This window comes from Monopterus albus, unplaced genomic scaffold (assembly GCF_001952655.1).
Source record: "Monopterus albus unplaced genomic scaffold, M_albus_1.0 scaffold345.1, whole genome shotgun sequence".
NCBI classification, from domain to species: domain Eukaryota; kingdom Metazoa; phylum Chordata; class Actinopteri; order Synbranchiformes; family Synbranchidae; genus Monopterus; species Monopterus albus.
Genome location: NW_018128225.1, coordinates 127342 through 153840, shown reverse-complemented (window position 1 = coordinate 153840; position 26499 = coordinate 127342). Strand labels below are relative to the sequence as shown.

General features: G+C 40.0%; 1 protein-coding gene across 1 annotated transcript in view; it reads right to left on the bottom strand.

The window, feature by feature from the left end:
- Positions 1-2371: 2371 nt before the first annotated feature.
- The window catches only part of rab2a (RAB2A, member RAS oncogene family), a 30832-nt gene continuing 6704 nt past the window's right edge, over positions 2372-26499 (bottom strand). The window contains exons 2-8 of the mRNA XM_020625085.1: positions 22109-22180; positions 19359-19426; positions 17545-17627; positions 15757-15849; positions 14980-15091; positions 9101-9169; positions 2372-4076 (exon numbers count right to left, since the gene is read on the bottom strand). Of these exons, the coding sequence (XP_020480741.1) occupies positions 3981-4076; positions 9101-9169; positions 14980-15091; positions 15757-15849; positions 17545-17627; positions 19359-19426; positions 22109-22180 (593 nt within the window). The 3' untranslated portion in view covers positions 2372-3980. The remainder of the gene's footprint in view (positions 4077-9100; positions 9170-14979; positions 15092-15756; positions 15850-17544; positions 17628-19358; positions 19427-22108; positions 22181-26499) is intronic.

Here is a 26499-nt window from a genome sequence, read left to right as displayed (position 1 = left end):
CATATTTAGTCAAACTAAATTATTGAGCAAAGCAAAATTATATTAAAGCAGCACACGAAAAGTTATTAGTTCATCAGGTGTGATGGCACCAATGTGTGCAATACGTTTTACATCAGTCCATCCAATTGTAAAATATCTCTGCAAAATATAAAACAGTAGTGCTACAGGTAAAGTCACCAGAATTCACCTGTTTGGAAATATGAATCTTTCTACAAAGTCCTAGCAAAAATGATTATCAAACTTTTATTTTGTAATTCTAACACTAAAACAAAAATAGGGAAATTTCATTTTTCATTTGAGCTAAAGGGGAGAGAGCCTGTTTTAAATCCACTGTAGCATACGGTAAAGCCACCATGTGCTCCAGCACCATGTGTTGGCCTGACTACTCCGATACTGAAGCTGCTCTCTATGCCCTTCAAACACAAAAATAACAAGGGGGCACATGCGTATTTGACCTCTGGTCTTAAGAGCCATTAAATGTAATGTAGTTCACAAAGTGATGTCATAGCTTCCTTTGACATCAGTGCTGAGATGAGGTTGAAGCCAGCAGCATCCAGGCTGGTAGGTGCTGTTCCAGTTTCCGCATGGGCTCTGGGCTGCCAGGTTGTTCTTCTGTGCAACACTTATCTTAAATCATACTATTGTAGTCAAAACTGTTTTAAAAAAACCTATAAACATTAAACTTGAGTTTCCATAATCCAATATGGCTTCACTTGGATGTAAAAAAGGAAAGATGGTCAATTACATGCAGTAATTACAACTGTGCTTTTGGTACAGACATCCATGTCCCTTCACGATGAGCTGTAATTACTTCATACTATGGTTTATGAATAAACACATCAAATACTGTGCTCACAGTTCATCAGTCATTATTCTGACTGACTAGAGGGTTTTAAAAGGCTTTACTGATGACTTAAAGAGTTAGATATATAGATGTCATGCTAGAAGAAGATTAAATACCAGGCTACAGGATTTTTCCACAACCCAAGATATTTTCTTACAAATGGATCATTATTGATCTTTGTCAAAGCCTTAGTAAATTATTTAATTACAAAAGCCATTAGCTGTAACTTAGGAAACCATTTATAAAACGTGTGCCTTATTAGCAAATGTTACACAGTTTTCTAGCTCCAGTGCTTTTTGCTAACATGTTAGCATGAGCTAAAAAGCTCATGAACACAAAGTGAACATTCAAACCTTCACTAACTAGATGGGAGTAAAATATGTTTCATTCAATAAGCAGGATCTCAGTCTGGCAGACCTTCAACAAGGAGTACAATCTCCACAAATGTTGAAGGTCAAATGGCACAGATCCAAGGGCACACATGCTCATTTTAATGGATAATTCAGACAGTAAAACAGCATGTGGGCCCATTATGATTGACTGATTCACACAATAAAAAGTCAGCAGCACACACAGGGTAGGCCAGTTAGCAAAAAAAAAAAACAAAACAAAAAAAACAAACAAAAAGTACAAATGCATTTTTTTTCCCCAAAGAATTTTTCCAGTGCCACATGACCATCAAAATGACATGTTTAGAGTTTAGAATGTTTTATTATAGTTTATTGTGATAGCATTTTCATTTTTTCTTTTTTCAGTTTTATTTTTTCCAAAGAACAAACACAGCAAATAACATTGAGGGGGAGGAGGAGAGGCAGGAAGAGGAAGAAAGAACAAGAGAGGAGGACCACACAGATAAGATAGCCAGCTCAATAGATAGATCAATAGGTGCATCAGGTTTGGCTTGATCCTCCCCCCATAATCCTTCTGGGTCCACACACAAACATACACACATGCGCACGCACACACATACACATACACACTACATGTTGCTTTACAAAGAATATTATCATCAGAATAAGATTAATAACTGTCTGAATATACTGTATCTAGGAATAAAAAAAGAGACACTGTTGAGGGAAAGTCACTCTCACTGCTGTGAAATCCAAAGACTCCTCACAGTTAGCCTGAAGAGAAAACAGCTAGGATAGATAGGGAGAAATACATGTATGCATCGTCTATGTATGCATGCATACTGTATGCAGTCTGGGTGTGTGCACACATGGACGGGGTGGGAAGAAAATGTGTGGGTTTGTATTTATCTCAAATGCCCTAAAATATACACAAAATTGAAGGTAGGCCTGATTCTGACTTTACTAGTTCTCCAAGTGTGCATCTATGCATGTGTAATGCATCATCAACTGGCTAATTAGTGGCAAAATACCTACATGTATCTGCAGACAGAGAGCAAGTCTGATTCACTTTAGCAGCCGTCCAAATCTCTCATGGGGTTGGGGGTGGGGGCAGTTAAGGCAGACAGCTGATTTTAGCTCAAATTATAAGGGTGTAATTGACCACCCCCTTTTTTCCCCCCCTTTTTGGACCAAAGACAGGTAAATAATAATTTGGCATTAACCATAGGTACAGAGCTAATATAACCACACAGTCTTAGAAAGAGAGAAGGGTGGGAGGGATGACAGTTAAATAACTGAAGTAGTAAAATATGGTCATAACAGTACAATGATGCCTTTTAAATCGGGGATTTTGAAGCAAAAAACATTGCAGCAATCATTATTGAAGCTCTCAACAGTATGCATTATATATCTGCCAGGTGGTGGGAATCTTAGCTTACTTGAAAGGGAGACACCTTGACATTTTTTCCACCAGGGACTTCGAATTCACCTGCACAATTCTGTTAACAGCCCATTATCATTCATACTTTTCATTTAAAAGAAAGGACACCAACAACCCTATTGTAACAGGGTGGTTCAGTACCTTCAAGTTTAAATGAGAACTCTTAAATAGCCAAGCTACTTTGAGATCCAGAATGATATCTTGTCCAGCCCCTGGTTAAACAAATAACTAGACCACAACCACATGCCAAGGTTCACCCTAAACAGCCAGAAAACTTACAGAAACCCAAGGAGCCATATATACACACAGAAATGCGACTGATAAATACAGTTAACAAAACAAAAAAAAAATCTTGATTTCCAATACATTTTTCCTTTTACTTTTTAATTACATAATGGCAGCCACTGCTCAATGCATCCCATAACTTTACTTCTACTGTCTTGCTTTTCTGAAATGGATCCATTTTCACACGTAGCAGTTTGGTCTTTTATTCCCTCCCCAGCCAGAGAATTTAAAACACTTTTAAGCCATAGTCAGTTTGTAGTGTTCATTAAATACGAATCATCTGAAAGTCAACAAACAGGGCAAAAAGACAGTGAGAAAACAAAATAAGGGTAAAATAGGGAAAGGAAGCACAAAATGACATCATTTGCACATTGTTTTATGGACAGAAAACAGTGACTTGAATGCCTCCTCCACCTTACAACCTGACATACTGGAATACCTACAGTATATCATCCATTTACACACTGACAAAGCATGAAAACTGACTCGACGTGCAGAAACATGCCCTGCTGTCAACACACTGCTTCATTTTCTTTAAAAACATGTACAGATGTGTGTGCAGACACAACACTGTGCATATTTCATTCCATATAGTCAGTTGTTAAGCATTTAGTCCCCACACACACAATCCTGCCTATATCTGGAAGAAGTCAACTGAGTTACTGAAAATGTTTTGTTTATGATTCTGATGTTCTGAAATAGCTCAACCAGATACACGAATTAACAATTTTAAATAAGAAAATTAAAATCTGTAAACCTAAAAAACAAAAAATAAACTACAGAACTTTTAAATTTGATGGGTATATCTGCAGATGAAGTGGACTCTGTCCTCATAAGACTGTCTTAAGGTGGCTGACTTATGAGAACACAGCCCTCAGACCCTTAGGCACTGTCAAGAGACCTAGGAATGATATGGCTGGATGAAAGAATGGAGCAGGAGAGGAGGAGAGGTTAAACTATTAGTGATGCCGGACAGTTCTTTAGAAATGCAAGGAAGGGTTGGAGAGGGTGAGAATAAGGACCAAGGGTTAGGGTAGAAGAGGAGGTGTGTTTTGGTGCTTCAGCAGCAGCCCCCTCCAGCCTGTTGGCCTCCCTGGCTACCAGACAGTGTGGAGTTGGTGGTAGGGTGTTGGGGTCCAATCTTAATACCATTAGCCTGTGTTGAGACAGAGAAACAAAGAAAACAGAAATAGGCTGTAAAAACACACATGATAAAAGAAAATAAAATGCGGCAATGGCTCAGGAGTCAGAGCAGGTCGTCTGCTAAGGATTAGCAGTTCGATTCTCGGCTTGTCCTGTCCACATGTTGAAGTGTCCTTAAACAAGACACTGAACCCGGTGATGACACCGATGCGTGAATGTATGAGTTCTTGGGAGTGCGAATGGGTGAATGGCCAAATAGTGTGAAAGAGCTTCGAGTGCGCTGCAATGCACAGAAAATCACTATACAAGTGTAAGACCATTTACTTTGGTCTCAATTAAAGATAAAATGTAAAAATTCTTTGTGCACATGTAGTTTAGTTTTGCACCACCCACGCTCTGCAATCCAACAGTCCCTCTTTAATGTGACTGTGTCACGATTCTTCCATGGCATGCTCCACTTTCAGAAGCTTTTATAACCTTGGTTGCAACAGCATCCATGGTTGTAGCCAACCTGTTACTAACCCATTTACAAGACTGTCTACTGAGGGGAGTGTAGATGTGGCTATATTACTGGCAACATGTGCTAACAAATTTGAGGCTACCTCAGGAGTAAAACAGCACTATTTGTCTAGTGTACTATAAAGAACAAAAATATACAATAATGGTCTGAGAAAGCCAAGTCAACAAAAAAATAAAAGCTAATACTAACATTTGATATATCCTGATCTGAAGTGGGAACACATGGTTTAAAACCCATATAATCTCATAAGACATTTGCTTTGGAACCTGCCTTAGTGTCAGCATGAATAGTAAATTTATCTAAAATAGAACTATCACTTTTAGCTTGAATATCAACTACAACACAGTGGTTAGCACCGTTGCCTCACAGCGAGAAGGTTCCGGGTTCGGGCCCCACCCGGGACCCTTTCTGTGTGGAGTTTGTATGTTCTCCCCGTGCTTGCGTGGGTTCTCTCCGGGTACTCCGGCTTCCTCCCACAGTCCAAAGACATGCAGCTTAGATTGATTGGTGTCTCTAAATTGCCCATAGGAGTGCGTGTGCGTGTGTGTGGTTGTTCATCTATGTGTTAGCCCTGCGATGTATTGGCGACCTGTCCAGGGTGTACCCCGCCTTCGCCTTATTGCCGGCCGGAATTGGCTCCGCCCCCCGTGACCCCGTTCAGGGACTAAGCGGTAGAAAATGAATGAATGAAAGAAAAAATCTGAAAAGTCAGTGTTACTGTTCAAAGAGGTGGGTGACACTTCAATGTTACTGCATCATATTCAAACGTCAAGAAAGCTCCAAGTTAACATTTCTTCCTTTTAGTTTCAGAATACTGGCAGCTGTCTCGCCACCCTTCCTTCCCTCAATGCATGAAAGAGAGAAAGCATAATGTAGAGGACAGGCGTCAAAGGACCAGAACTTTTTAGAGTGTCTGAAGACTCAACTGGGCATGTGTGATATCTCTACGAACCTATGAGGATCTAGTGTACTGTAAACAAAGCAGAGAGCATGCACAATTGATTCTTGCTTACTTCAGACGCTGTAAAAAGTTATGGTCATTTGGAGCTTTTAGGGCAACATTTTTACCAAATATGCAGATCTAGTGTTTCATAATGAGGAACCATATTCCCCAGTGCAGCAGTGTGTTTTAAAACATTTTTAAACAACAACATAAACCTATGGTTAAATTTATCCAGGTTGGAGACTAACAGAAATTGAAGCTGCATTAACTAAGATTCAGCAAAATTTGAATAAACCAAATAAAAAATTGCCTAGAGTAGAAGCAGTTCATTGGTAATGCTTGTCAATAGTTGTGAATGAAGAACCAATGACAAGTTGCCTTAAATACAACTAACATTTTGCTAGTGCTTTGTAATTGATATTGGTCAAATTAGTTTTATTTTATACCATGCATTTAGCAGGATATTTGCATTCATTTCTCCAGTTGTGTTGTTGAAATGTTGGAGATTGTCAGGGGTTTGGGGTCCTGGGGCAGCACCCTGGCTGGGGGCCCATGGGGCAAAGCCATCAGAAGCTCCTGACTTTTCATTAAAAACTATTGAATTTTTGGCCTCAGCTGAGAGCTGTCCACTTAATGATTTTACAATATACAACAAAGCAATTAGCAAACTCTCCCACATCATTAATGCTTAAAATACAGGCATTTACTGACAAGTATTCATTACAAATTTTAATATGAACAATCTCTCTTTCTTCCACAGTATGCATAGTGGACACATTTCATTTAATTAAAAAAATACTGATGAAACAAAATCCACAAAATACAATAAGGGCCTGTCCCAGACAGGTTGGTTACAGATTTTCTCTACTAATTTCAACTAGACAGCATAATCGCTGATACTGTTACCATGAAATTTAGAAAAAATGGTAAAAATGGTCAAACTATTCAACTTCTGAGTCTGAATTCTGTTAAATGAATACAGCAAAAAAAAAAGAAGACTCATTTCATGGCCCAAAACCTAAAAAGGAAGTGCGCTCCACAGCATTCATTGCACGACCTCTCTTTCATTTCCTGTGTCAGTTTTGTTAAATGATGTAGATATTTCATTTGTAGATTTGTCATTTTTGCTGAAAATGTAGTTAATTTCAATAAAATAAGGATGTCTTCCATGAGTCAAGATATTATCCATGGCAGATGACAACTTTTTAAATCACTAGATGGACGTTGTAAATGTCTTACATGAATGGATTTAAACTGAGTGTTGGGACGTGTTGAAATTTTGCCACCAAAAAAGATTTGTGGAGTGGACCAATCAAAAGCAGGTTTACTAATTTATCAGGAGTCGATTTCAATCTGGAACACACATACAAGGTGCGTTTTGGTCTGACGTCCTGGCAAACATCGGGTTGCACAAATTATTTTTCACCTTCTTTATACAGCGATGCCCCACAAATCTTCTCATAGGATTTATGTTGATAGCAGAAATGACCCTTGGGACCCCAAAACCTCCAGAATTCCGGCAAAACCCGCCATGCAATACTTTACATTGTGTTTTTTTATGCAATTTATTTGATTTTTAAAACTAACAAACTGTGGTTTTATAATGACATCCCACCCCCACCAAATGTTTTTAGCATTAACTAAATGCAGTGAGTGTCATTGCTTTTATGGGGAGATTAACACTGCACAGCGCCTGCAGGGGCTCCTATTAGATCACATCACAGAGGAAGCAACAGGTGCTGCTGTGCTACACAAAGGCAAAGAAAACACCTGCAGCACTCAAGGACACAAGGAGAAAAAAGAAAAGCACATAAAAGAAGAGAGAGTGAGAGGTGGGCGGGTGGGTGGTGGAAACAACTCTTTCACCTCTCTCCCTTTGCTCATCCCTTCAATTGGATCTCTTCCTCTCTCTCCATGTACTGTAGTGCTCACTTTCCATCCCCGTGTTTCATCATGCCTTTCTTGCTCTACCACACTCTCAGTTTTCAGTTTCTCTCAGAGCAAGTCCCCCTCCTACACTCAGTAGCTGGGGTGCCTTTGGGAAATACTGCATGCCCTTAAATCACATTCATTGAGCTAAGGCTGCGTGTGTATTTTCTCATAGTGGCTGCCAACATTTTTGGTGGGGCTTCCCTATCTCTCTCAGCCAGTCAGCTGAAGCCCTTTTGCAGGCCTGCCGGCCTTCGCTCAGTCTTACTGGTACTGACAACAAAAATACTCCCAGTCCCGTCTGACTTAACAGTTGTACGTAATGGCTGGCTAACTAAAGGGCCACATGTACTCTGAAACAAATAACATACACAGTTCATAAAATACACTGTTTGTATATACAAGTGTATTTGCTGGCCATGATATAATTTACATTACAAGGTTACATGTTTTGTCTGTCTGGACATTGCTGACTGGATAACTGCTCTCTTTGGAGGATAACCATGTGGATGACTGGATAGTAAACCTGGATACATTCAAATTAAAAGCTACAGTGGCCTAAAATTGATCCTACACCTTTCAAATCACTCAAGCCGATTTGTTTAGTGATTTATATAGAGCTGGTGTTGTACATACTGAAGACTAGTTTTGCCAGTTGGAGAAACAGTGGGTCAGTGCGAAATACACTAACTGGTCCTAGCAACAGCTTGTGTCGACTGAAATGATGTCTGCAGAATCACTACTTGCTACTGACTAGTTAGGGCAGAACAAAAACCCTAACCCACCACTCCTTATATGAAATTGACTAACATGAATGTACATGTTTCAGGCTGAATGAGCAAAGTTAAACTAAATGGTGATTTGGGCTGAATATCAGGTAGACATTAGCTTTTCTTTTAACAAAACTAACAAAACCCAACCGCTAACAGTGCTTCAGTGTTTTTAGCTAAATCTGCGTTGTCTGTGGTTACACTGGAGTTCTTCTCAAAAGAGTTGACAAATGTGACAACACCAGTATGTGTTTTAGTGTGGATGAGGAACCTGAGCGTTTGGAAAAGAATATGAGCACACACTGCACCTGAAATAAAGTTTACTTGGTTAACAGGTTGACAAATCACCAATTTATGTCTGTTCAGTTGTCTGCAGAAACCAGAAAATGAGAGAACACAGATTTTACCAGCTGTTAGCTTTGATGTAAAGAATTGTTGTTTGCTGACCAAAACAGGGCAACAAAGAAGAGATTCAGACCATGAACCTTTAATATGGAAATAATGTGACCAACACGAACATTTGGCAACAGGCTGGGCACCTTAACTTTAGTGCCTGGATAGCTGTTTTACTAAGAAGATAACCTTCTGGTCAACTGGGTAAGTTACTGACTAACTGGAAAGGCTTGATATAACAGAATGAGTGTTCATTTTCTTACAGAATGAGGGAAGCCTTGTGGGAAGTGTGGAATTTAAAAGCGGACGGGATGCTGAGAGGAGCAAGGGAAACAGAGTACATAGAAGCAGAGAGGAGGGTTTATTCTGAGAGAGCAAGTGTGGCACACTACACACGCACACCGCCGGAAAACCACACCAAGGAAAAAGAGGCGAGGACAAGGGAAAGGTTTGTGCAAAAGTGAGGGAACAGCCCATCTCACCTCATTGTTGATATCAAACACTCCCTCCTGGATCTTCTCATAGATCTCCTTAGCTGTGTTGATGAAAGCCTGAGATAGAAACAGAAAGACAGAGAACAGAGGAGATTCAATTCATATTTGTATGTTGGCTCCTGTAAGAAACCACACATCATTAGGAATGCAAAAGAGATTTCCAAGCCAGGTTCATGGAAAAAAACATACTCCACAGACTAACAATACACACAAGATAGCATGAAACAATGGCTTTGATGTAAAGAATTGTTGTTTGCTGACCAAAACAGGGCAGAGATGTCTGCAACAAAGAAGAGATTCCGACCAATGGCCAAATTGTCTGTAATTTGGTAGGATGTGTCATGCACAGGATGTGACAGCTTCACACCAGCACTTGAACATACCACATTTAATAAAAGAGGAAAAGAAAACAGTAACACTACTGCACATTGAAATAAACAGAAACCACTGGCTGCCTGGGAGGCTTGAATAAGGCCCTACAACACTTTTGGAAAAGTACTTGTTTGCTTTTGATCCAGAAAGGAAGTGGTTAGCCTACTTTAGCACAAATTTGAAACAGTTAGCTGTTAACATGCTATATCTTGTTTGTGCAAGCCACACATGCACAGAAATGTAAATATTAAGTTGTGTTTTTACAGGGAGTTGTGTGCTGGAACTATTATTTAATGAACAGCAGCTAGGTGTAGCAACTGTGCCAGAAACAAAAACTTGTGCCCACCAACCTAATCTGGCAACTTGTGCTTTAATCAGTCAGAAGAAACAGTTCCACAAGATGGCTAGCTGCCTTCCCATGACTCCAGTCTTTATGAAACACTAGGCTAACATGTCCTGACTGCAGCTCTGTACACATCTTACACCCAAAGGACACTCATTGACATAATGACTAGCCCCTAACCCTAACCTTAAACATCACAACACATCCCCAAACTCAACCCTTACTCTAACCTACGCCGTAATTTAAACCTAAACCCAAAAATAAAAGGTGAGAATTGGCTGCAATGTCCCAACGATGGCAAAACAAAAATTCATCCACACATACACATAAACAACTAATATCGATCTTCTCATCTCACTACAGCTGGACCAATACTTGAATTTTGAGGCAAATACTGATATTTATAATTGGTAAATATTCAGTAACAATGGCTGATAGTATTTTATGTAAACACACACACAAAATAAACATTGACAGCTGTGTTTTGCTTTAAGGCACCAGACCCTTCCAGTTGCTCAGTATTGTATGATTTTTATACATGTGCAGAGACAAATCCTTGGGCCTTTCTTGAGTTTTGATATATTTTCCAGTGAGAAAGTAACAACATAGACTGTGACTCTGTGTTCAGTCTATCCATGTAATGCCAATTTAGAATCTGTTCTGACATTTTCTGGAGACGTGAGTGCTGCTCATCTGACCGAGTGAGGACACCGGTGTTCCAGCTGCACATTATAGCCGCGCTTCCACCGTCAGAACTTAAAGAATGGTAGACCCTGTGCTTCCCTTAACCTTTACCCAGCATAACTTCATGGGTTGACATGGACCCTCCTACTTTGCACTCTTACTCTACTTACTTTTCCACTGTATTTTGTGCGGTGTCAGTGTCTGTTTAGAGGAGGTAGGGGCTGTGCTCCTCTCACACACAATCACAGCTGAGCAGAGGATATGAAGGATCAATTCACAGTGCAACAATCAGCCAGTAACAGAGCCTGTATAAGCAGTTTATCAAACAGCTGTTGAACATGGAGAACACAGACTTGCAGAACTGGGACATCGTCACCACTGAAGTCCCTGCTTTACCCTAAAACCAGTGAATGAATGTTTGTCATGCCTATTGTTTTTCTTGAATAACGTTCCAACTTATAATAATATCAGCATCATTCCAAATGCCATCAGTAGGTTTTCATGGTCGAGCGATCATATCATCAGGGTCAAACTATCATGGAATATTGCTTTTATGGCATTAAGAAGAAACCAAGTTTCCCTTGGCGGAGGCTTGCACTCTCTAAGTCTAGTTTACATACTGCACTTCCAAGCCCCTTGCCCTAACCTGACCTTACCTCTCAAACAACCTTTAAAGTTCTGAAGACTGGGCAAAATATCATTGCAATGATGGCATCGAACGAGGAACTGTATCCATGAACTGTCAAGTATCTAAACTAAAAAGCAATTCAAATGATATCAATTCAGATCAGACACACTTCTGTTTATGAAGGAACAATAAAAACAGCACATTCAACTGTCTTGACCCACAACAGTGTGTTAGTTAAGTGGAGTAATTTTGAACTGAAAAATTATCTTGAAATCCTCTCTGACACCCTGCTGGAAATAGCCTGAGAAGCCCAGGGGTTCTTTCTGGTGCACACTGTCCTCTTTCCTTCCTTCAGCACATCACTGCTTGTTCATTACTTCTCCACATCATCATATGTTTGCTTTTTTGAGTTAACTGAAATATTAAGGTCAGTGTATAGATTATAAAATAAGAAAACGACAGACAGACTGAGAAAACTAAAGTGATAACATTTGGAGGACAGATGAGAGAAAATATTTAAAGGAAAAAATAAGAAAGGACTGAGGGGAGCACAGAAAAGCAGCAAAAACGGTGGGAGATGAACAAGAATTAAAACAAATAAGTGAAATAAGTGAAAACGCAATGCAAATAAATGAAACAAATAAACAAGAAAGCAGTAATGCAGAGTAGATAAAAAAGCGAGAACTAAAAACAGAAACAAGTAGAGGTCGAGGACTGGATCTCAACAAAGGAAGGATTTAAGGAAAGAAGATAGGATGAGAACATGAGAAGATGCTTACAGGAATCTCTCTCTCTAAGGACCATCCCATCAGCCCTGGTGTCCACACACAAACCCTGACGACAAACCCAGCACACTGATTGGCTGCTGGATGTCACTGAGGGGAGATGGGATGGAGGTTATGAATATGTATGAACTATAACTGGTTGATACACTGCTAGAGAGAGAAAGGAGGAGGATAGAGGAGATGGAAGGGAAAGACAGAGGAAGGAACTGAGGGAGATGGAGGGAATGAACACAAGAGGAAAGAGACATGGAGGAGAAGGGGAAGAAAGACATGTTAGAGGAGGGGTGGGAGGGGAAGGTGAAGGAGGATGGGAGGGAGGGAGGGAGGTAAAAAGCAAATGATGGATGTCAAAGGATGAGGAGGGATGGAGCGAGGAGTGATGAAGGGAACAGAGGAGAGGAGTGGTATCAGGAGGATTCTGAGGACACTAATGAGACAAATTAATCATACCACACATACAGTCCCCCCCCTCCCTCATCTTGACTCCAGTGAGAGCTCTACTCAGCAGCGGCATTGGTGTGTGTTTGCATGAAATAGGCCAGGCAAGAAAGGGTATAAAAGAAAATCAATGTAAACACACACACAGGTTTTGAGTTCCATCTTTGTGATGACACTTGATATAATCCATTTCCTAGCCCCTTACCCGAATCTCAGCCATCACAACAAAATCCCTAAATCCTACCCTTACTTTAATCTAATTTTACCTATAACCCTAAACCTAAACTCAAGTCTTAATCCTCAACCATAACCTTTAGTATTGGACACAGGCAATACACAAACAACTGTTGTGTCAAGAAATGAGAAACGGCCCGAAATGTCCCCACTCCCACAATAAAAAACAAACTGGTGCTCATAGTAACTGGTGCTCATAGTGATCACCGCTCATAGTGATCACCGTGCAAGTACACACACACACACACACACACACACACACACACAGTGGTTTATAAGATGGAATTATTTATGTGACTGGATTAGCGAGGAATGGTTCCCAGAGGACACCACCATGCATTCATTACACACAACAACACCAGGGGTGTGTCTCTGTGAGGTGCGGAGCAGTGTGATCACTGGGCTAACTTAGGTTCAAGATGCTAATGGCAAGCATGCTAAGCCGTGACTCTACGGGTAAAAGGTCAAGTCAACAGGAGGTTTGCTCTAAATGTGCCAATTCATTCAGGAGGAACAAACTATTCACAGATACAAGGTAGAACATTACATAATAGGTAAGATTTTAGTAAAGGCTTAAAATAAAAAAAATTTTAAAAAAAGAAGCTAGATTTGACTTTTTTGTTCATCACAACTCAGTGGACCATTCAAGACTATAATGTGATATTTATCATTAAATGTAAATTAACCAATATTTCCTTTATAACGGACACCCAGCAAAGTCATCGGTTTTCTGATTTCAATTAACATACCTGTTGTAAAGAGGTTAATGTTACTATTGCATGTGATGTTGACAGAGAGCACCTCAGTGGTGGTTATGAGGACTGCAGGGCTGTAGCCACCAGTGACGCAGGGTTTCTTCAGTGTTCACCAAGTTACATTTTAATTGATTAGCTAATGTGACCCAGACCCAGATAAATAACATAAAAAGAACAGATGGGTTATCCAATGAAAAATGATTTGTGCAATTAAGTTACTGTAGCTAGCAGTAGCACCAGTGTTTGCTACAGGTCTGAGGGTGCCAACTCAATTCCACAAAAAAAGAACCTGGAGATGCAATGACTGCAATCGTCTTGGCTCCAATATGTTTTTTTGTTTTGTTTTTTTTTTAAGTCTGCTGCTGATTCCTAAAAACTGTAATTGACAGAATACACAGACATTTTTTTTATGTTTCTTAATGAAAAAATATAATTAAAATAAAACACTGTAAAAAAGTTTTACATTTCCATCTTTCTCTCAGGCTTTTTTAACAAGCCTCCAACTAAAAATGAAGTGCGACAGTTGCACTTCTCCAAATACAAACAGGTGTACCATTTGTAGGAGGTATGGACATAGTTTCCCTTTCAGTGTTCCCAGGAGCACAGTGGCCTCAATAATTGTGAAGTGAAATCAAAAACACTCTTAAGCAACTTGGCGGTCTGGCCAAACACGCAATAAGGGACATGGACAGGGAGGAAAGAAACTAATGGTCACTCTAACAGAACTTCAGAAGTCCTCTGCAGAGATGGGGGAACCTGCCGGAGGGACATCTCAACAGCACTCCATAAATTAAGGCCTTTATGGTAGAATGGCAGAACTCCACAGCCTGCTTGGAGTTTATCAAATATCGTAATTTCCGGACTATAAGCTGCACTAAATGTAAGATGAAAAAACATGTTGTACATAGCCGCAGGTGTCCACGTTGTAACAGGAGATATTTCGACAGCCAGATCGATCGCCTGTAACTTGAAGCGACATCATATGCGTTTCGTTGTGTGTAGTCCATGATGAGGGTGTGTGCATGAAGCGACAAAAGTAGCGGCTTGTAGTCTGGAAGGTACGGTAGCATTTAAAGGGCTTCAGGACAGGTCTCTGGCTGTCTTTGAGTGCCCCAGTCAAAGCCTAGACTTAAAACATCTGTGGAGAGGCCTGAAGATGGCAGTTCACAGACATGTCCCATCCCATATGACAGAAGAGGATCTGCCAGGAAGAACGAGATAAACTGCCCAAATCCAGGTGTGCATCGCTTGTAGAGACTTACCCAAGAAGACTGGAAGCTCTAACTGCTGCCAAAGGGAGTGCTACAAAGTACTGAATTAAGGGTCTCAATACTTGTGTAAATAAGAGATTTCAGTTTTTAATCTTTAATAAATGTATAAATATTTCTAAAAACATGTTCTCCTGCTGTCATTATGGGTTACTGAGCATATAGCACAATAAAGTGTGCAAAGGGGGACAGGTGGGGTCTAGCATTTTAGGAACTCAGGATCAGATAAAAACACTTCTGAGTAATTAGATCATTTTCAGTAATCAGGGTTGAAAATATTGGGTGCATTGGTAAAACTCTGTTCAGGTGTGTGTGTGTGTGTGTGTGTGTGTGTGTGTATGTGTGTGCGTGTGTTATTACCTCCTCTACATTAGAGGCAGTCTTGGCTGAAGTCTCCATGAATATGAGACCGTGTTCTCTGGCAAATGCTTCACCTTCTTCCTTCTTCACCTCTCTCCTCGACTCTAGATCACTAAAACCGCATAGACATACACATTAATGAAATACCCTAACATGCTTTCAATCAGGAAGACTGTCAGCCAAAAGTCCAAAAACAGTATCATTTAGTACACTGATCTGAAATTCTAGTGTAACTGACCAATCTTCTCATGTATTAAATCAGGAGTTGAGCTTCATTTCATGATGGCGTATCACCAATAACAGCAGGTAAAGATGACTCAGACTTCTTGTTTTGACTAAAAACCTATTTTTACAGACCACTGCCCTCTGTTGCTAGCAGGCTAAAGCTCCATGTAATATTAATGCTGATGTTAATTTACTTACCTAACCACTTCTACTATTACACTGGTCGCTATGGTGTACAAGAATACCTGGTAGTTTTGATCCAGATGAAGAACAGATCAATGCAGAATCAGCTTGAAGCTGTCTGCTATTCCACCAACAGCACTCGTTTGACGACATAATCTTACAATACTATCTTATGTAACTCCAGCTACAGAGTGAGCAAAAAGTGATGTGAATAATCAGTGCAGGTTTGTTACAAATATTAAACAAACCATCTACAGCAAAATGTTCTTAAATACCATTGGTAGTTTCCACACACAGTCTGTGGCCCAATCACAAATAGAGAGCACAGTGCAGCCACCTAGCAGCAAAAAGGATCAGAAAGGATCTTACCTCTTGTTGCCAATGAGCATGATGACCATATTTGAGTTGGAATGCTGGCGAGCGTCCTCTAACCAGGTCGTCAAGTGGTTGAAGGTGTCCCGTCTTTCAAAACAAACACAGACACCACTTGGATCAAAATGAAAACATCACAGATAAGGCACACTCATGTCTGTACTTCTACTTTGTGAGCACACTCACTGACATAATGCATTCTACAGCCCATTACCCTAACTTGAACCATTCATTAGTTATACTGCTTATCCTTCAGAGGGGTGCAGGGGGCTGGAGCAGAGCGAGAGATGGTACACCTCGGACCCCATCTATTATATGGCTGACACACAGAGATCCAGAACTATTCACATTCATATGTATGAGTAATTTAGATAGGCCAGTTTTCCACACATGACTTTATTATACAGTGGATCAATTTATAAGCTACTGATATCATGAAACTTAGTCACAATTAGCACTTTGTTAGCTAAGGACAATTTACAGCTGATTTTGCTCCAGCCTCTTCTTGTTCCACTTTGCTGTCCTCCAGCTCAAGGCACACTGTCTAAAGACCCTGTGGTGACCCCTAGAGGGTTTAATGTCCACTGTGCCCCACTATAAAGGCTAGTTAACTCACTGCATTTGCAGATTAGGTCAGAGCTAGCAACCCAGAGATTATTCTTTTGAGGACATTTATAAACATCAGGACATTAGTTATTTAATATAGAGGAAGATGGTTGAGGGGAAATTTTGACTTATGGTTCAAATTTGTGCAGAACAAAAAGGTCACAAAGTCATGAAAACCGTTAGGAATCAATTCATGGGGATCATAAAAATCAATGTGGTCCGTACTGATCAATACAATTTGCTTTGTAAATGGATGAGCACCATCCTGCTGGTAGCAGAGTTTTGAAGAGAGGCAGCAAAGCGTCTGAAGCTACATGCTGTTTTTCCTCAGGTGCATTTTATTGAACATCTTTGCAACATGGCTCTAGGGATGGGACTGCTGGTCTGTCAGTTCAGTTCCCAACGTTAACCCAGACATTTGGTCCAACATGGAGTTTTATACAGACATTCATGGTGCACACATGATGGAGCCCAATGACCTGATGATCCCCTGACTTTTCTCAGGTGCCGCTTACGTCTTGCAGTTTTTGTTTTGAGTTAAATGTCTTAACAATTATTGGATGTTCTCCAGCATGAATTGTAAAATCTTGGGTGATATGCTAACTTTTCATCTAGCACCACCACCAAGTCAACTTTGGTTTATGACCAAATACCTGGCAAACTAATGACAGTTCCATCAACCTTAAAGGGATGGTCATACTTAACTTTGTCTAACTGCATTTGCGGTCTTAAAGGGATGGTCATACTTAACTTTGTGTAACTGCATTTGCGACCTCCTGTTATGTATATTTGTCTTTGTTGTCACTACACTGCTGTTATGTACGTGTGTGTTTGTGTATGTACATGTTTGCTTGTGTTTTATATATGCAAACTTCTGTGTTTTAATCACTATATGATTTATCTTATCTTTTATTTTAATAAAGCACTTTGTAACCAAGTGTATTTATTAGTACTACACAAATATATATAAAAAAAAATGCATCATCCAATATTTGTAACCCCATCATGACTTGCAAGCTGTAAATTTCCATGGTGATAAAGGACTGGTTGAACTGGGACCATTTATGTGTTTCTAAGCTATTGTCAGGACACAGTCTTATCAAAGCAACTTCACAATGTTCCTGAACACAGAGCTTGGCTACAGAGTGTACAGGGGTCTTATCTGTTTGGCCGTGTTACCTTGTGATGTCATAGACTAGCAGTGCTCCTGCAGCTCCTCTGTAGTAAGACCTGGTGATGGACCGGAACGACTCCTGACCAGCCTGCAGAAACACATACATATATTAATAAACAGAAATTGAAATCTGAATAATTAAAATGACCAAGGACAGCTGCTGATCCTTTCATCTTCTAACTGGTCCTGCTGGAGTCTGACACCAGTTCAACAACCCCGTTCCTTTACATGTATAGCACATTCTCCCATAGATCCTGGCTAGCTACAGGTCCTCAACATGTTCTGTACCAGTCCTGGTTCTCTGGCAAATCCAGCTCCAGGTTTTCAGTCAGCTGAGGAGAGGAGAGGACAGAGCAGAGCCTGTAACTGAGTAAAATGGAGTTCACTCTTTTTTCTCCATTCATCTGTCACAGTTCCTTTCTTTTTGTCTCAAGCGTCTAACTTCCCAGGTCCCAATATGGATGGTCATGTTAAGTGTACTGTTATATCATCTCACCCTGGGTGTTCACTCCCTCTCCCATTATTAGCCCTTCACTGTCTCATCTCAGCTGCACTGTCTCCTCCTTGGATCACTTATCTTTCATTCTTTCTCTATGAATCCATAGGCCTGCCCTCTTTCATCATCTAGCATTTTTACCAACCCCCTGCCATGTCTATTCATCCTCTGTCTCCATCTGATGTACAGTAACAATGTGCCTGTGTTTCTTCCAGGCCAGTGTACAAAAAAAGCAACTCTATCCTAGCGGCTGGAGCCCTACACTTCTCTGACCTCATCTGAAAAACCATACAGTCAGTAAGTCAGTTACAGAGGACCAGGCAGCCATTTTGTCACCCAGGGACCCAGTCTGTTGGTCAATGGAACAGTCACTCAGGGGGCAGCCAACCAGCCAGTAATGCTATTAGTGTATAAATGATAAATAAGGGTGAAAGGAAGGGAACACTGTGTCTGTCTGCCATCTGGCCTACATACTTGTGCGCGCAAATACACACACACACACACACACTTATTCATATGGCATGTGCAGCCTACACAATGACTACACAATGAGCTGGTTTCTGTAACCATTTGGTGGTGATGTATTGTACAAGTCCAGTAAGCAACAAAGTCCTTTGGCCCTGCTGGTTATCATTTTAACCATTTAACCATCTAATACCTGACAAAGTGATGATGATTATCTAGTTGGTAGGACAAAACCTGCAGTAGCTCAATCAGGTTATGAGATTCAGCACTGACATAACTGTTCTGGACCTTTTACTGTCACTGCTCCTCTCACGAGGCATTTTTAATGAAGATCTGGCTCCATCTGCTGGTCAACGGGTTAACTGCAACCACAGGACAGTAGACATGCAAGGTTCACCGTGGGATTTCAGGAAGAGGCAAAAGAAACTGACACATCCAAATGAAGAGTTATGACAAGATGGAATGCCAAGGATTATTCTGCATTTTCTAGGCTAAAGGACAGTAAGATTAGCACTGAAGTACCTTTAAGATGTGAAGATTTTGACCCGTTTTGTTATGTTGACACTTTTAGATCAATTCACTTATCTTCTCTAATCTGAACTTTTGGAAAGTACTCAGTATTTGAGAGAACTTAACCTGATTTCATATTGTTTTTGTCTAATTTGAAAAGAAAAGAATCACTTTTTAAAAACTGAAATAAAGAGTTTAAAGTTGAAAACTTTAATGCATGTATGCAGAGACTGCAAATCAGTTAAGGCCCCTTGGATAATTAAACATTTTTCAGGTCTACTTACAGAATCACGAATGTGCTGAGACCATGAGTTATTAAGTATATAATATACATAACAGATGTATTACCGTATCCCAGATCTGCAGTTTGATCTGTTTGCCATCTATAGTGATCATCCTTGCTCCAAACTCCACACCTAGACACAAATAATAAAAATGAGGTCAAGGATATACCACTGCTGAAATAATAGTGCATCATTTCATTAATCATATGATATTTATTGTTGTGTGCAATCAGCTGATAGGGAAGTGAAAACTGACTCATGTTTGACCAACATGAACTTCAAAAAAAAATGGATGTGTGTGTTTTTGAAAAATATTAATGATTCATCACACAAAAAGACCCAATTTAGACTTGGTTCTAAGGTGCGACCACCAAGACGGTGGTCCGATCAGGGATCCAATCATTGAAATTTGGCCATGTATCTTCTGTAGTGTAAACACTAATGCGTCCTGATGAGTCTCTGACAAGGCCATTCGAGGAAAATATGTGATCAGTGCAGGACGTGGTGGTTGCTTTGGTGAGAGCCGACCAACACTCAAAAAAGAAAAAAATCTAGAGAAACATCTGATACAAATCCGTCAATGTACTGTGGAAACTTTTATAATACATCCATGTACAAATGTGATGCTCATCTTCTTCTTTGGTTAGGGAGACTGCTGGCACTTGTCTGGTAACAGGCTAAAGTAATAATTGTACCCATGGCCTTTCAATATTTAAGTGGAAGTCAAGGTCAAAGTGTTTATTGTCATATGCACAGTTAGGAAACGTGTTTCCCTGTATAATGAAATTCTTACTTTGCCGTGTCGCAGCAGTAGCGAAACCTGAAGACAAGTGGTCAGCGGGGCACCTTAGAGATATGCATATTGACAGGTGTAAACGGTGATGTATCTCAGCTGTCCACTTACGCTCTGATCATCCAAGACGCATTTTAAAACCAAGTCTAAACAGGGCCGAGAAGTATTAACTGGGGCCACTGTAATTTGTTATGTGTCTGGAAATAAATTCTAAAGTTATATAAATGTTGTAATGTGTTGAACTGTCTAAAAATATAAATGCATGCTCCTAATCCCAAACACCACAGGACCTTTTACAGGTTTAACATTTTACTGAAGCATGCAACAAGCACAATGAATGTATGTACAGAAACCTCTGCAATGAGGAACATGCTGATCAAGATGTCACTTTACCTCCCAAATCAAAACTCAAAATATAAACAATAAAGCGAAACACAAAATCTTGAATGACCTGTGTATGCTGCAATCCTACTAAAATCCTTCACTTGGGTCTATAGTAGGAAGGTGTAAAAATGCCACTATAGAGACAGAGTGCAATGCGTCATACTCAGAAAACCCACTGGGTGTGAAAGCTCTATAATGCATGAAAGCACCTCTTTTATAATTCAGTCTTTCTGCAAAAGACTTAAAAATGCCTAAAAGCAGCTGTGTGGTGGGACGCACTACCAAGAAGACAAAGAACAAAAGTTGCCAAACCAAGCTTTAAGAAGAAAAAAGTTGGATAAGACATGAGGCATCCTGACACTCAATATGTCTACGCGGGCAGCAGGCATCTTGGTATGTTTGCAGGTGTCTGAGCCAACTACAGTACCTTACAAACACATAGCTCAAGGGAGGAAAATTAGCATTACAATTTATTTATTTTCAAAACAGAGCCAGATCTAGAGGGAAGTTGGGGTTCAGTTTATATCTAAAATGATGATGGACGAGTTAGCTGTTAGAATGTTAGCAATTTACTGTGGTTAGCTAAGGCACCTAGAAAAATGTTACTGCATAGCTTTTTGATTTATGATAAAAGCTGCACATTATAAATGGTCGTATACTTGTACAGCGCTGTTTTATTTGGCCATTCACACATTTGCACACCGGTGTTATCACCAGGAGAAACTGGGGGTTCAGTGTCTTGCTCAAGGACACTGACACATTGACTGGCCAAGCCAGGAATCAAACCACTAATCCTCCAGGTAGGAGACAACCCTCCTGAGGCACAGCCGCACCCACATCATCACAATGCTTTATCTTAACTTACAGAATTATAACCTAAACTGACATTTGAAAGTTTGACTTAACAGTGACAAATGCTTGATGCACTTGAAGGCATATCCAGTGTCAGGATCCCCCAGTTCCCCTCTTCTTCCTGCTAACACCTCACTTTGCTTTCTTCTTTTAGGCATTTTTTGTTTTTGTTTTTTGTAAAAAGACTGAACTATCAAAGAGGCACCTTCACTCAGTACAAAGTCAATGGAGTGAGATGACTGGTGCCCCCCCTCCTGGTGTGGGCATGGCCTAAATGTGCTCGCGCTCTCTCTCTCTCTCTCTCTCTCTGTTGGCTGGTTCTCACACACAGGTACCATCAAATGATCGCCAAAGTACACCTGTGTGATGTAGTTGCTTTACAAGTTAAACAAATGATGAAATCACTTTACCTAGATCCACAAGCAATTTAACTGCTGCAAAAGCGTTGTCTGCTCATGTTAATTTTCAGATGTTACTGTCCAAGAGTGGTACACAGTTAATTGTTAAACAGTTAAATGTCAATGAAACAGCGCTGAACTGAACAGATGTGAAACAATATCATTTCAGCTGTAATAAATGTTCACATATCACTAGCTTATGGCTGGGACTTGGACAACTCAGTACAGCCTTTAACCATCTCCAGCTGTACTGATTTTGCACTGCAGATGTTTACTACCTTTGAAATAGAGGACTGTGTATCTAAAATTACAATTGTTTTTCATCGCATTTAAAATGAATGCATTTCCAGAGATGGTGCTGCATTTGTGATGGATGTGTCCCCTTACCAATGGTGAGGTCATGCACTGGCTGAAACCTCTTGTCTGTGAACTGTAGTAATAGACATGACTTCCCCACACCTGAAAAACAAGCACACAGGGTTAAAGGGTGTCTAATGAAGCCAGCCTGAGCAGTGATTATCAAGTCATACAGATAGTGAACCCATTCGATTCATCATCTAAGGTGTTGCATGTCATGAGCATAAAACACCCCAAATACCGACATCATTTCAAAATCAATTACATTTCCAAACTCAGAACTTCAACGCAGCAAACAGATACTCTGCTGTTTGTAGATGACAAAACTAGGCAGGAAGTTCTCAATACACAACTTTCATTACTGTTAACTTAAATGAATTGTTCTATAAATAATACATTTACATTTAATATGGGAGTATTTGAGTGATTATCTAGTTATAACAACCCAAGCAGGGAGCTTCCACACTACTTCTCCTATTTAGCTTGAGTCAGCTCATTTAACTTGAGTTAACTGACCAGCTGGCTTCTTTGTAAGTGTGATGCCACTGTTGTTTTGCTAATGGGCACTGATGAATCTGCTCCTTATTAACACTACTCTATGACTTTAGCTCTGAATTTTACAGACTGCCACAGATCCATAGACAAAATATTATAGCCATGCCATGTGGTGTCATTAGGTTTAGTAACTCACTTAAAATAAATGCAGTGGATCACTGGATTACCAAGTCAGATAGCGAGGCCTGCAAACTGAGTTTAGAAAGTCTAAGATTTTATAGCATTATGAAATATTTGTAAGAAAAATGTTATACGCCATTGTTTTATTGTTTTAACCTTACTGATCATCATGTCTGATCATGTCCAGAGACATATAAGTGTGCATGTGTGAGAGAAAAGTCCTCCAGATGTCAGTATGCAATTGATGCAAGGACAGCAATGACGCTGCCCAAAGTAACAAGCTGACAGAGATTCACAGAGGTGAGACAAAGGGACACAGTCTTCCTCCTCCACGGTTTCCAAGGGTTACCACTGCCAGGCAGTGGAATAGCTAAGCAGGAGATAATAATGTTAAGAGATCGACCGGAAGGACGGAAAGATCACAACAAGTGCAGCTTTATGGATGTGCCACAGTCACGTTATTGCCACCTCCAACACACAGGCACATGCTTACAATACATTCTTTAGACCTAACAACAAATGCAGAGGAAATGTTGAGTAATTTAGCCGCGATTTGCTATCTTCCAAAATCAAAATCAAAGCCTGGTGTGCTTTAAATGGTGAGAGTGGCTACAATCATAGCCATGATTAGAGGAGAACAATGTATATTATGTTACAGTGCGAGACCTTTCCCCCTCTGTGTAGTTGAAGTAATAACGTCTCACCAGAGCAGAAGCTGATATCAAATAGACATTTAAAAAAAAATATTTGGAAAGAGCCACTGGGCTTTCAGAAAATAAAAAGCCAGCCAGGTGAATAAATGTCTACTTCAACAACAGTGACTAGTCAATGGACCAAGCAGACACGTGTCTGACTCAACAGATGAGAACCAATGAGATAAGCATTAGCCAACATTCTACTCCCTTCCGCTCTAATTGTTGGGTCAACACCAGCTACAAACCTCCATGTTAATAAGCAGACCAAGATGTTCCTCAGTAGTGTACTCAGCCTGGGAGGGGACTAATCGATGGTTGACTTTAGGAGATCACGCAGTCTTGCTTTTTTTTCCTATGTCCCTCCCCAGTCTCAGTAGAAGTCAGGGCTCTATGCTACCATTTATTCTGAGGGGCACTTGTGCTCCTAAATGAAAAAAATGTAGGGGCAGTTTTTTTTTTTTAAAGAAATAACATTTCGGCAACTGCTCTTTGCCCATCCTGTACTGTTTCCTGAAGCTGTGACATAATTGACAGATGCCTGGTTGCAACAAACTATACAACATGAGGCCTCCAGTCCAAAGCTATCATTAACTAACTAAGGAGTAAATTTTGCAAACCAGTATAATGTGACATGAAGCACAAACTTTGCAAAAACCTCAAATTACTCCCATATTAATACCATAATCATGTTAGGTCACTAATGTTACCAAAACAAATGTGTTAGCTTTAGATGCTAACACATCCAGAAGGAAGAAACTGAAAATTTGAGTTTATTGGCTGCTGTTAATGCTCTCCATCTCAAAAACCAGTGTTTACCCTGGTTTTTCCTTCTCTTTGTCATGCTCACTCTGCAAAAAAAAAGTTTGAAACCTTTAGCAGAGGAGAGCTCCTCCATGGCTGGCTGTTTGAAATGACTACTCATAGTACAAAAATAGCTACTTATAACCTTGGCTAGGTAACAGGTGGGGCTAAATTTACAGACCTGGTTTTGACAAAACAGAAAAGCTAAAATAACAACAGAAGGGCTGTAGGCTGGTGTGCTTTAAATGGTGAGTGGGGCTACAATCACAGATCGTCATGGAGGAGTTAGTATCGCAGAAAACCACCACATCCTGTCCCACTGTCAATTGATTTATCAGACTGTGTAAAATCTTAGTTAATGCACCTTTTAAAGTAATATACTGAAAAAAGTAGACATTATATTTTGACTGATGCCTTGAGTTGCTTGAGAGGGAAGAACAGACGCACCTGGCTCAACTGGGGTCTGATTGGTCAGCGGGTAGTCAACCTCACTCACCGTCATAATTGCTTTCAGTGAGAATATCTGGTCTCTAGACCTTCATGGCAGCTTACAAAGATCACTGATGAAGGTGAGTTAAACCAGCCTTTTTCCTACTCAATACACTTTGGGCAAAGGTACCAACTCACAAGAAGAACAGTGTGCGTTCTCGCAAATACACAGACAAGTATCACAGAGATTGATCTTCATTCTCCTCGACTGTGCAGCTGTTCCCTGCAAGTCCTCTCATCTGAGCTCTGCACATCTGCATGCCTCTGCAACAAATACCCAGCATTACAACTGTCTTTATGTTGCAATAAAGGTTTGTCCATTCTCAAGCTTCTAGCAATGTGAAATGTGTAATGGACAGTCAGGAGACATGGCGGTGATATTAACCCATATTAAGTGAAGCATGGACAGAGCCAGTGGTAACCAGCTATGAGAGGCTAACGTTAGTCTCATCAGGCTTGCTAATGTCAACCGATCTTGGTGTCCTGCCTAATAAATCACCAATAGGGACGGGCCAGAGGACATCATATACAATATCAACATCATATTCCGACAAAACCCAATGTGATTATCTGTAAAGTCCAACAAACTAATGGGGAATGCAATGTGAATGGGTCATTCAAATGAAATGTGGTTAATCAGAAGACCTATTTTTTTTAATTCATCCCTAAACACTATATAAGCAACTATTAGCTATAGAGATATTAAAATGAATGAAACACCTGTTCATTAGAACTAGTATTAAGAAAAGTGTAAGTGTGTAACTTTTTGTTTTGAAACTTGCTCACATTTTCTCATGCAATAGTTTTGTTGCAAAATATTCAATGTAATTAAGTCAATATTTTTAAATACACATTAACCTCTATATTTTAGAACATTTTTCACTGAGAATGTCTGTGCATCTCATGGCTACCAGTGATCCACAATGTACCACAAGAGTTTCATGGAACCGTCTATTTTTGGAGGTTTACAGCATGTACAGAGACTGTAATTTTCTGTTCAGAGCCAGTTTGTCTTTCTGCCAAACAGATCTGTGGACAGGTTCACTGGAGGCCATGGGCTTAAGAGAAAATTCAAACTAAAACAGAATTCACATTGCTTTTCTAAAGACCAGGAGAGTTCACTCAATAACTGTTTCCTTCTGTAACTCCCAACTATAGCTGTGCATCACAGAGAACAGTCTGTCCTTGTGCCATGGCACCCCTCCACTAACCATGAATATGTCTGATTTTTTGAATATTATTTTGGAACTCTTTTAAAACTGTAGATGCCATACAGCACAGAGCTGGCATAAAATAAGAGAAGGGGGATAACATGCTAAAAAGATCACCAACTGAACTGAAATGCAACTAAAGACTTAGAATGTTAAACTGAAGAAAAACACTAGGGGAAAGAGGTGTTAGCCATGAATCTTCTTCTTCTGTCTCAAAATGCTGCCTGCAAATTAAATCTTCAAAAACATGCATCTACAGTGGGTACGGAAAGTATTCAGACCCACTTAAATTTTTCACTCTTTGTTATATTGCAGCCATATGCTAAAATCATTTAAGTTCATTTTTTTCCTCATTAATGTACACACAGCACCCCATATTGACAGAAAAACACAGAATTTGACATTTTTGCAGATTTATTAAAAAAGAAAAACTGAAATATCACATGGTCATAAGTATTCAGACCCTTTGCTCTGTGACACTCATATTTAACTTAGGTGCTGTCCATTTCTGCTGATCATCCCTGAGATGGTTCTACACCTTCATTTGAGT